This window comes from Penaeus japonicus, unplaced genomic scaffold (assembly GCF_977035675.1).
Source record: "Penaeus japonicus unplaced genomic scaffold, GWHDUDI00000001_assembly GWHDUDI00000036, whole genome shotgun sequence".
NCBI lineage: Eukaryota > Metazoa > Arthropoda > Malacostraca > Decapoda > Penaeidae > Penaeus > Penaeus japonicus.
The window spans coordinates 6,299,483-6,311,982 of NW_028234438.1; the positions used below are offsets into that span (position 1 = coordinate 6,299,483).

Sequence of the window (12,500 nt, forward strand, 5' to 3'; positions counted from 1 at the left end):
CACTTCATCGTCCTTGCAGTCGTCCCGGTTCGTGTAGGTTCCTTCTCTGGGGTTCTCGAGCTCCGTGTGTTCCAGGGGCTTCACCACGACCACCTGAGGACCGTCTTCGAGGGTTGAGGATTCCAGGTCCTCGATCTCAATGACCTCTACGGCTTCGCCTCCCTTGCGAGACCTCACGGCTTCGATGATCTCAACGTTCTTGGGACACCTGTTGTGGTGGAGGGGTGGGGTGGGAGGGGGAGGGGGAGAGATGGGTGGAGTTAGAGGGGTTTTCTATTCGTATTTTTTTATTGGGTTTGTTTTGTATTTGTTTTCTCTGTGTATTTCTGTTTGTTGTTGTTTTTTTATCTAGGTGTTCGTTGCTTTGGATATGTATTTTTTATAAACTTTGTAGTAATGAAAGACAGGTTTCTATAAAGCTCATATTGTCATTTTCATTTCTGGAAACGAAAAACGGCTTCATTTTTTTCCTTCCTGTGAGATACGGCGAGTTTTAACTATATCAACTCTAACAAATTCATCTTGCGTAAGAAATTATTGTAAGACGCAAGTCGAAAAACAAATGACTCAATAAAAACGAAAAAAAAACAAAATCGAATCGCACCTGCAGGGGAATCCAAACACAGATCCCTACCCAATGCCGCATCCAAGTCCCTTCCGAGCCCCTCAAGCATTCTAGAAAATCCCAAGACCATATTCTCTCATATCGCTTAATCCCGAGTGCTAGGACCATACAATTAGCATCCATTAGCACATTTCTTCGATGCGCTGCGACTTGTAATTAAGGAAAAGGCGGAGTCGGTGGCTGGGAGTGCCTTAGAGGCGGCCAAGGACAGACGAGCGATTCACTAGAGTCACTGAGCAGGAAGACCGTAATATAACGAACGGGCAACACGTGATGAGTATTTGAATCTGATTGCTTTTGCAACATTATGGGTGCAGGGTACAGAGATCAAAGAGAGAGTTGCATTTGAGGGGATTTTTTTCGAGTTTAGAATATTTATTAATTTATGCTTATAAGTTTGACACATCTATGTATCTATTTGTAGATTGTTGTTGTTTGTTTTGCCTTGAGAGTAAACGCTATAAAATCTGTATCTTTATCACTGTGAGTGTTGAATAATGAACAGACACTCATCAAAATATGTCATGGACTGTTGAGCATGTCTGACGGGATACAATTAGTGCTTAAAAAGAATTAGGGCTAGTTACGGGTGACACCGATAATGAGCGGGGAGCGAGAGCGAGAGAGAGAGAAAAAGAGAGAGAGAGACGAGAGAGAGAGAGAGAGAGAGAGAGAGAGAGAGAGAGAGAGAGAGAGAGAGAGAGAGAGAGAGAGAGAGAGAGAGCGAGAGCGAGAGCGAGAGCGAGAACGAGAACGAGAACGAGAACGAGAGCGAGAGCGAAAGAGAGAGACAGACAGAGACAAACAGACAGAGACAAAGACAGACAGACAGATCAAGAGAGAGAGAGAGAAAGAAAAGAAAGAAAATCAACACAAAATAAATAAAAGAAAGAAAGAGAATAAGTTCCAACACCAAGCCATTCCTTACGTAAAGGCCAAGAAACCCCGATGCCTTCCCACCACATAAACAACAACAGATTCCCGCCCAGATGAACGCTCAAGAATAACCTGACTGTACAGATAGCAAAAGCATATAGGGATATTTTCGTGTTAGCGCACCGGCGTGAAGGATGTTTCTTATATCCATTATCCTGGGCGCGTTTGTGGTTACGCATCCTAATCACGAGATGGGGATAGATACGAGGGAGGGAGGTGGAGTGTGCGAATGGGTGTTTGTGTGTTTGTTTGTTTGTTTGTGTATTGTTTGTTTGTGTGTTTATTTGTGTGTGTTGTTTGTTTGTGTATTTGTGTGTGTGTGTATGTGTATTTCTGTGTGTGTGTGTGTGTTTGAGAGAGAGAGAGAAAGAGAGAGAGAGAGAGAGAGAGAGGGAGAGAGAGAGAGAGAGAGAGAGAGAGAGAGAGAGAGAGAGAGAGAGAGAGAGAGAGAGAGAGAGAGAGAGAGAGAGAGAGAGAGAGAGAGAGAGAGATGGCGATAAGATAAAAGAGAGCAGAGAGAGAAAAGAGAGAGAGAGAGAGAGAGAGAGAGAGAGAGAGAGACATAGTCAGAAACAGACAGATATATAGTGTGAATATAAGTGTATATGAATGTGACCGTGGATATAAATGTGTTAACACATATGTATACACCAATACATGTACATATTTCACTCAACGAAACTGAATCCAAACTTACTTGTATGTGATTCTCGAGGTGACTTTGTCCACGTAAGGAACCGGGAAAGGACACTCCATGAAGCTAGTCAGAGGAGATGAGCTCCCTGTAAACAAACGGAAACAAATATAAATAAACACACAAATATAAATAAACATACAAATATATACAACCATACACGCGAACGCACAAATTTCAAGGAATATACGTACATAGAGAGAAACGTGTATCACTTCACGGTAACGCGTTTAATGTGAAGGGGAAGGGGATTATAAGGATCAAATGACTGTAATTGAGATATATATAAAAGAGGATTTGTAGTGAAGATACAGTGCAGGGATAATCAGGCTTATGTGATCCCGTTCTGTTTAGGTTTATCAAGTTGTTTGTTCATAAGAGTAAGTTTACATAGGCGTTTGTTTCTCTCTCTCTATATATATATATATTAATTTTTTTTCATCCTTGATATAGCCTGTCTAGTAATAATGATGATGATAATGATAATAATCATAAGAATAATGATAATAATGTTAATGGTGATGATAATAAAAATACTAAGACTAATATCAATAGATACACTAATAACAATGATGATAATGACAAACATACGAATTGACAGAAACAGATAGAATAACATGACAAATATATGAACCAGTTGAAAAAAACAAGCAAAGATGTTGACAGCGAGACAATCCTCTAAACAGATAAAAGGACATACTCAGATACATTCTAAACAGAAGTATGTCCGTAACAATAAAGATTCACCAAATATTTAACGGGTTTTTTTTGTGTTGCTACCTGGCATACAAAAAAGGCACGTGTAGCGTAGTCCTAAAAGTGGAAACGTTTGGTGTACATGCTTACATACACGTGTTGGGAACGTGAGACCATGTGTGTTTTATGGGAAAGTTTTTTGGTTGTTGTTGTTTTTTTTCGTTTTCTTTTTTTTTACTTGGAGAGAAGGAGGGGCGGGGATATTTATAGCTGATTATGTTTTTAGATGATTTATGAATTGGTGAATATTTAGATCTTTCTCTTTCTCTCTCTCTTTCTCTCTCTCTCTCTCTCTCTCTCTCTCTCTCTCTCTCTCTCTCTCTCTCTCTCTCTCTCTCTCTCTCTCTCTCTCTCTCTCTCTCTCTCTCTCTCTGTCTCCTGATTATGCCACATGGCTTTGTGTAGCGCTGACAGCCAAGCGGATGAGTGTAGCGGAACATGCTTAGATACAACATACTAGCACACTAGCACTAGCTACACATGGGTCTCCTTCCCTCATTTCAGAACACGTGAGAGGGGGGGGGGGAAGGTGGTGATCTGTTTGGCACTCTTTGGCACGCGGTATCTTCGGGCACTTATTGGCACTTGAAGCTCTTTGAATTCTCTGAGGATGGGGTAACTTTTTCTCTTCTCTTTCTTTACGGGGGGAGGGGGGGAGGGTGAAAATATATTTGTCAGAAAGGGAAGCGTATTAGAAAGAGTTGCCGATTTCTGGTTTATTTTCTCTCTTTCTCTCTCTTTCTTTCTTTCCTTCTCTTCCTTTCTCTCTCTTTCATTCTCTCTCTCTCTCTCTCTCTCTCTCTCTCTCTCTCTCTCTCTCTCTCTCTCTCTCTCCCTTTCTCTCTCTTTCTTTCTTTCTCTCTCTAATGAACCAGGGAGGTTATCGTGAGTGATAAATAGTCATAGGTAACGGAGAGGCCTCATAATTTTCGTGAACGAGTGTGATGGTCGCGCTTCGGAAGCCGAGCATAATGGGGTCAAGTGACATCTGGCAACTCAAGGAAGCGAAAGTGTTTTCTTGTTGATCTCTGTTGTTTGTTTGTTTTCAATTTCGTGTTGTTTGTTGTCTTTTATCCTCTACTCGCCATGTAACCGATCTCGATTATCCTACTTGAATCTGATGCTGTTTTTTTTTTTTTCTTTCTTTCTTTCTTTTTCTTCTTTTCGTTTCCTTTGTGTGTGTGTTTGTGTGTGTGTATGTGTAGGTGGGTGGGTCTGTGTGTCTGTGTGTGTGTGTGTGTGTGTGTGTGTGTGTGTGTGTGTGTGTGTGTGTGTGTGTTGTATTTATGTGTGGGACTCAATTTCCGTTTACCACTGCTATGGCCTAAAAAGAACTTTTTCTAAAGGAAGCCTCAGATTGTGGTGACAAAACAGTTGACAGTTTTTTTAGTGCCATGGTCGGGGGGAGGGGGGGGGGTAAAGGAGTGACCATCCTTATAAAGAACAAGGACTCTCAGTGATTAATATTTCTTCTTTTCAATCAAACTTTGCATTTATCCTTCACATGACAACTGGTCTGCTAGGTGATGTATAGCACTACGCGTCTGTGCGTGAATGTGCATCGATGAATTTACCTATGTATGGCTATCTATCATTTTACATACGTTAAGTGTAGGTATATCTGCATGTATGTGCGTGTGCGTATGTGTGCGTCAACCTGTAGTATTTAGTCTGTGAAGATTGCCAAGAGTACAAGGCGTGGCGACTGGTGTACCTTCTCCTTGACTTGCAAATGCTTGGGAATGTTAAGTTGATAAGGAACTCGGTGTAAAAGGAACAGGATGAAGGGGAGGGCGAGAGGAAGGGGAAATGGGGGGGAAGGAGAGGGGGAGGAGGGAAGGAAGGGGTGGTTGTAGGGTAAAGGGGGGAAGGGGAAGGAAGAAAGGAATCAGTGGAGGGAAGGATAGAGGGAGTGGGAGAAAGAGGAAAAAAGAAGGGAGGGGCAGGATTGAAGGAAGGGAGTGATGGTAGGGTAAAGGAACAGGGGAGTGGAGGATGGAAGGGAGGGAAGAGGATGGAAGGAAAGAGGGCGTGGAGAGTGGTAAGGAAGGGGAGGAGGGATGGACGGGAGGGAGGGTCTATTTCGAAGTTACAGGAAAGGTACATATATATTATTGTAACTGTATGGGTAATTTATTTGTGGTTGTGTGGTGTTTGCTATAGCTATTGTGGCGAGTCATGGCTGGTATTGTGATTACAGTATCATTTATATTACTGTATTCTAATCATCAGATATATCATAAAATGGTTACTGTGAATTATTTTATGGAATAGGTTTAATGCTTACAAGTGATTGCACACAGTGAAAGTACATCTTTTACAGAGAAAGTAATCTTGTCTTTTAGTGTTCTGTATTCGCTGTAGGACTACTAAGTGTGTACTCAATGTGCCAAAATTCACAGTACTACTCTGCCATGTTAAATCTCACATGATTATATATTCTTCGCACGTGTAGATTTCTGCAATGTGCCTGCAGTGCACGTGCTTTGGTAACTAGCAACAATTGCATGGCCTTTCTCGCTTCCAATTATCATGCAACGTATCGGTAAAAGGTTAAAGTTGATTTTCTTATGCAATATTTTCGACATGGTACGAAATTCAATCAGACGATCCTTGTCTCGGACTCCGTGACACAGTTTGATAGCGCGTGTCGGATCTTCTCCATTTGGATCACTGGGACGGACTTTGCACGTGCATGGTTTGTGCAACATGTCGGGCGGTGATTGGTTGCATGGTTATCGTGTGGATGATTTTGAAAGAGAGTAGTAAATGTGGAATGAGGAAGGGAATGTGAGAAATGAGAAAGAGAGGTGGTTAAAGGAATAAGGCGAACAAAGAGAAAACTACTTGAATGTGCATAAGGAGATAGATGGATAGACAGAAATGTGTGGGTGTGTGGGTGTGGGTGTGTGTGTGGGTGTGTGTGTGTGTGAGAGAGAGAGAGAGAGAGAGAGAGAGAGAGAGTGTGTGTGTGTGTAGATAGATATACAAATAAATAGATGATAACATAGAATGATTAGGTGATTGATAGAAAGAGTGAGAGAGAGAGAGAGAAAGAGAGGGAGGGACGGGAAGAATACGGAGAGTGACCGACAGACAAGAAGATCGATACTAATATCCATAATAACCATATCAATTTTAGGCTTACTTAGTTACCTGTCTCCTTTGAAAAGCCGTTATGTCATTACGCAACTTGCTATGTACCAGCGACTCGGTAATAACTGTATTCAATTGCAGGAACAACCCCACAACAATACATTTGAACTATTAATAATAACATGATATATTACGATCATTATCCGTATGACAAGAGCAATGTCAAAGGTTTTTTCTTTTTTTTACTTGAAAGGTCATTACCATCATTTATCATCGAAGTACATACTGGCAAAGGATGAAGGTGTCATTTTTCTTAGGTGTATGAATATCATCATTTATTTCGGGTGTCTAGATAGAATACTTGTTAAAATTATTGGAATCCATAGATGAACGTTGGGAGGAAATCATAGTCTTTTTAAAACAAACAGTGACACTAGTATCAATCATCATCATTATTATTATCATTATCACAATGATGATATAAACAATCATAATAATAATGACAAATGATAATGATACAATACGAACAAATCTAGCAATAAGGGCCATATTTCCACGACTCCCGGACATGCACTGTTAAACGGCCGTGACTGAAATCATGAGCAACATATAAGCGCGCACCTCTGTTTATATAAAAACTAAAATCCATAAAACATTGAACATTAATGAGAAGGTTAGCACGGTGAATGCAACATTCTCGTCACGAAGTAAACACAAAACACAGAGCGTGAATTGTTCATACGGCGACAGCGTGCCTGAAGGGACCTTGGTCGGAGGAGGCGAGGGTAAAGGGAGGGACAGATAAATATGATAAGAAGGGAGAATAAGAGGGAAGAGAGGGGAGGGGGAGAAGGGGGAGGGGGAGGACGAGGAAGAAGGAGGAGGAGGAGGAGGAAGAGAGAGGGAGGGGGGAGAGAGATGAGGAGGAGGGAAGGGGGAGAAGGGAGATGAGAAGAGGGAAGAGGGGGAGGAGGGAAGGAGAGAGGAGGGAGATGCAAAAGGAGAGAGGAGGGATGGGGACAGAGAGAGAGAGAGAGAGAGAGAGAGAGAGAGAGAGAGAGAGAGAGAGAGAGAGAGAGAGAGAGAGAGAGAGAGAGAGAGAGAGAGAGAGAGAGAGAGAGGGTATTATAGAGAAGGACAGAAGACTATGAAGAAATCAACAAATAAGAATGACATAACGAGACGGAAAATAATAAGAAATAAAAATAGATAAAAAAGTGAAATGGAAGAGAGACAGTCAAAATTACTACATAAACACCCAATAAGAGAGAGAGAAAAAAAAAGAAACAACTCAAGAAAGAGGTTCAAGAAAAGGGAAGGAAGATAGAGAAGAATAAAAGATCCGTAGAAGAGGATTTATGGCATGCTCCCGACTCCCTTGTGCCTTATACCCATCTTGCCCGGGGGATAACGCGCCATATAACGTAGGTGCTTATTGTTTATTTCCATATTTCATCACTCATCTACTAATTTATTATCTCCTCTCTTTTGCAAATCATTCCGTTTTTTGTTGTTGTTGTTGTTTTTTTTCATTTATCAGTACTACGTATTTTGGTTTTATTTATTTAGTGACACTGTAACATAACGAAGAGGTTTGTCAACATTCTCTCTCTCTCTCTCTCTCTCTCTCTCTCTCTCTCTCTCTCTCTCTCTCTCTCTCTCTCTCTCTCTCTCTCTCTCTCTCTCTTACTCACATATACAATCGCTCACTCACCCACTCACTAACTATAAACTTGTCAAAGTCAAAGTCACTCACACACCCATCCACCCACTCCCCCTTCAAGCGCTTACTCACCAACCCATCCTCTCACACACCCACCTACCCACTCACCCTCTAAACTTATATGTAGCTAGACACATAAGTAGTCAAACAGACAGACACAAACACACACACACAAACACACTCACACAAACACACACACACAAACACACACACAAACACACACACAAACACACACACACTAACACACACAAACACACACACAAACACACAAACACACACACACACAAACACACACAAATACACACACACACACACAAACACACACACAACAAAAAAACACCCAAAACATCCAGAGTAAACAACAAAAAGAGAGGAATGAAGAACGAACATTTGATACCGGGATAAATACACGAGCGGGATCCAAGTTACTCTAAATCATTCAACATTTTAATACTGGTTTCGTCTTCTTGCTCGTCACTCTCTCTTTCACAAAAAAAGAGAGATGGGTGATGCGCAGTGATTATAATTACAAAATCAAGAGGAAATTATTAAGAAAGTTAAGAGGTTTTTCCGCTGCGAGGGAAGGAGGAGAGAGGAAGGGGGGAAGGGGTGGAAGGGGGGAAGGGGAAGAGCGATGGAGGAAAGGGGGAAAGGAGAGGGATATGGAAAGGGAGAAAAAGATGGAGAGGGGGAGAATGAGAGAGAGGGGGAGAGAAAGAGAGAGAGAGAGAGAGAGAGAGAGAGAGAGAGAGAGAGAGAGAGAGAGAGAGAGAGAGAGAGAGAGAGAGAGAGAGAGAGAGAGAGAGAGAGAGAGAGAGAGAGAGAGAGAGGAAGAAGAGAGAGAGACAGAGACAGAAACAGAGACAGAAACAGAGACAGAAACAGAGAAGAACAGAGAGAGAGACAGAAAAATAAAGACGAAAGAGAAGAGAAAAAAAAGAAAAGAAAGAAAGGTTGAAAACAATGAGAATTCTTACAAGAGGGGGAGGGGGGAGGGGAGGGGCGCAACCACAGGTACAATTCACCCTTCCATTTCACCTTATTGTTGGTTTGGGCTGTATCATCACCTTTAGAGGATAATAATAACCCACGACTGATCCTTTCCATGCCCAACACACACCAATTCATTATCCTCCGTCGTAGTTGCGACGCGGGCAATCTCATCATCCCAACGCAACATCTCGTATGAACAGCAAATATTTACAGGCAGCTCTCTCTAGAATACACGCCGGTCGAGTGTTTGCAGAAGACATAAGAAGCAAGAAAAAATACGCTAAAGAAACTGAGTATTTACACGCGTGATTAAGAAAATAGAAAAGAAGAATGTCTATACACAAAGGGCGACTCTCGACGTCCTGTGGCGGCGTTGGCAACAAGACTTTTGACAACCCGCAAGGATACTGGAAGGACTTTTAGGACAAGCTTGGCGACCCTGGGAGCTCCATCAGCGCCATCGTTAAGAAGTCTTGAGGGTAGATTGTGAAATTCTTCGCCTTGTGGAATTAAATTATTCCTAAGGCCAAAAATGGCAATTCACTTCATCCAATTTTCATTCTCATCTTTTTTTTCTTGTTCATCGTATTCCTCTCTCTCTCTCTCTTTCTCTCTTTCTCTCTTTCGTAAAATTGAAAATAGTGTGTTTTTCAAGGCGAATGAAACTATGCAATGCTTATTCATGAAGCAAAATAAGGAAAGGGTGAAAGCGAGGAGAATTCTTACAAGGGGGGGGAGGGGGAAGGGGAGGGACGCAACCGCAGGTACAATCCACCCTTCCATTCACCCTCATTGTATGGTGTGGGCTGTATCATCACCATAGGGAATAATAACCCACGACTGATCCTTTCCCATGCCCAACCACACACAATCATTATCCTCCGTCGAGTTGCGACCGCGAGCAATAGCAACAGAAGACGCAACATCTCGTATGAACAGCAAATATTTGCAGCGGGACAATTGAAAACACGCCGGTCGAGTGTTTGCAGACATAAGAAGCCAAGAAAAATACGACGTGATGGTGAGTATTTACACGCGTGATTAAGAAAATAGAAAAGAAGAATGTCTATACACAAAGGACGACTCTTCACGTCCTGTGGCGGCGTTGGCAACAAGACTTTTGACAACCCGCAAGGATACTGGAAGGACTTTTAGGACAAGCTTGGCGACCCTGGGAGCTCCATCAGCGCCATCGTTAAGAAGTCTTGAGGGTATAGAGATTGTGAAATTCTTCGCATTGTGGATTTAATTATTCTCAAGGCAAAAATGGCAAATCACTTAATCCACTTTACATTTCATCTTTTTTATCGTGTTATCGCTTCTCTCTCTCTCTCTCTTTCTCTCTCTCTCTCTTTCGTAAAATTGAAAATAGTGTGTTTTTCAAGGCGAATGAAACTATGCAATGCTTATTCACATTCACACACACACACATATACACACTCCTAAACACTTACTCACACATATACACACTCAAATACCTACTACCGTACACACACACACACACACACACACACACACACACACACACACACACACACACACACACACACACACACACACACACACACACACACACACACACACACACACACACACACACACACACACACACACACACACACACACACACATACATTCCCATAATTACTCACTCACCTTCTCTAGACGTTCCTTCACTCACTCTCCCACACATAATCACAAGGGGTCAGATGTCGAGTGCCGACCGGCTGTCGACAGACCACCTGTTTTAACCGCAAGGCCTTCGACAGTTGACCCAGGTCTGTTGCATATGCATTGCAAAACAGCGATGCAGATGAGGATCATGTGACTTCTGATGTTATGAGGTCAAAGGTCTTATGGAACAATTATTTAGAACGGAAGTTATCCAAAAAATAAATAATAATAAATAAATCACTATAATCCTTTTCTTATAATTGCGTCTAAATATCTTGTGCGTTGTGCCAAATAGCATCTGATCTTCTGTGAGATGTGTGGCATTAAACTGACTCAACTGAACGGAAATAATCAGCGTCTGAATCGACAGCCGCGATCATTCGACGCATAATTATTTCGATTGATGGGCACTGCGGCAAGAATTGAGCGCGATCGTGAATAATTTACAATTTCGTCCAGGAAATTGTGGGAGGATAATGCGGGTGTTCCTGTTCCTCTTATTACTGAATGAATGCTATTGTTTTTGTTTATCTGATTATTATTAATCTTGTCACAATCATGTTTGTATTTTTCTAATCACTGTTATTGTCGCTGTTGTTGCTTCTATCATTTTACTACTACTATTAGCATTATTATCATCAAAAAATCTTCTCAATGCATACTGCTTTCCCTCCCTTATTATCAGCGCCACTTCCTCATTCATCTACTACTCCCTTAGCCCTACGTACCTTACCCTTATCCCTATCACTCTTATCTTTATCCATATCAGCATCCCCCTCTTTCTTCTCCTTACACCTAACACGCAATAAGTGAAGATGCGGGTTCCATGCACGGCGACCTCCAAGCAGTACGAGGTAACGGAGCTCTGAACGTCTCCCGCACGAAGGTAAAAGCATTTTTTTCTTCTTCTCCTTTTTTGTGTGTCTGTCTGTATCTCTCTCTCTCTCTGTTTCCCGTGATGATGAAGTTTAAGACGCACCCAAGAGATGGCGTCCTTGCAAACTCACTCAACGAGGCGTTCACGAGAGGTGGAAATACTTCGGACATTTTCTTGCGCCGAGGGAAGACAGGGCTGTTCGAATGTGTGACTAATCGACAGACAGGAAAATGTATACAAAAACAAAACAACAAAAAACGGCGGAACCTTTTGCACCTCGATGGGATATACCGGTATTTGTGTAATCTCTCTTTCAACAAACAATGCCGAGACAAAGCCTTTTCAGATTATGTAACTTTAATCAAGGTCTTTGTCCTCGCTGTGCAGCATTGATAGACATTTTATCTACGGGTTATCTATGGCAACGGCAGGGGTTTTATGCCCCGCGAACTCAAACAAGGGACCGTTTTAAGCGAACTCAGGTGTGCGATAAGTCGGACGGGGATGATAAGAATGTGGGGGGGGGGGGAGGTGCAACAGGGAGACAGAGAAGAAGGGAAGAACAGAGAGATGGTTCTTCGTCGAAATAGATTGAGGTGAAAGAGGAAAATCTAATTTAAAAATAAAAGAAAAGACAAAAGGCCCTTGTCATGGGAGAGCCAAAGGGCGAAATGCCAAGATATTTAATATTGATATAAGAAAAGTGTTCGATATACCAACTGCGCCTAGCAAAGATGCACAAATGAATACACTGCAAAAGGGATTGATCTTCCCGCCAATAGCCCGCCTAACCCTCTAACCTTCAACAAGAAACAGGTATTTCAGAAGATACCAAGGTGAGACTATTGTGAAGCACCAAAGATACCGACGACCTTAAATGGGATTTTTAAAGTTTTGATATAACATCGGTAATAGTATAGTGTTTGGACCAAAGGCTTGAAGTGTTTGTATTTGAGATTGATATCAATGATTTCATCTATATAGAAAAAAAAATGTCATGCAACTAGATGTACGTATGAATTATCCACAAAGAAAAACTTGAACGAACTAGCTTTTTGTGAGAACTAATTTGAAATAGTGACAGAGGAATGATGGTAATGTAAAAGACAGGAGATAAAAAGTATAA

The 12,500-nt window shown here is 41.7% G+C and overlaps 1 protein-coding gene across 1 annotated transcript in view; it reads right to left on the reverse strand.

Annotated features, from left to right (window-relative positions):
* The window catches only part of LOC122255924 (uncharacterized), a 14,127-nt gene that overhangs the window by 1,322 nt on the left and 305 nt on the right, over positions 1-12,500 (reverse strand). Inside the window, exons 2-3 of the mRNA XM_043020296.2 lie at positions 2,259-2,343; positions 1-208 (exon numbers count right to left, since the gene is read on the reverse strand). The exon at positions 1-208 is cut by the window's left edge and continues 20 nt beyond it. Coding sequence (XP_042876230.1) covers positions 1-208; positions 2,259-2,343 — 293 coding nt within the window. The remainder of the gene's footprint in view (positions 209-2,258; positions 2,344-12,500) is intronic.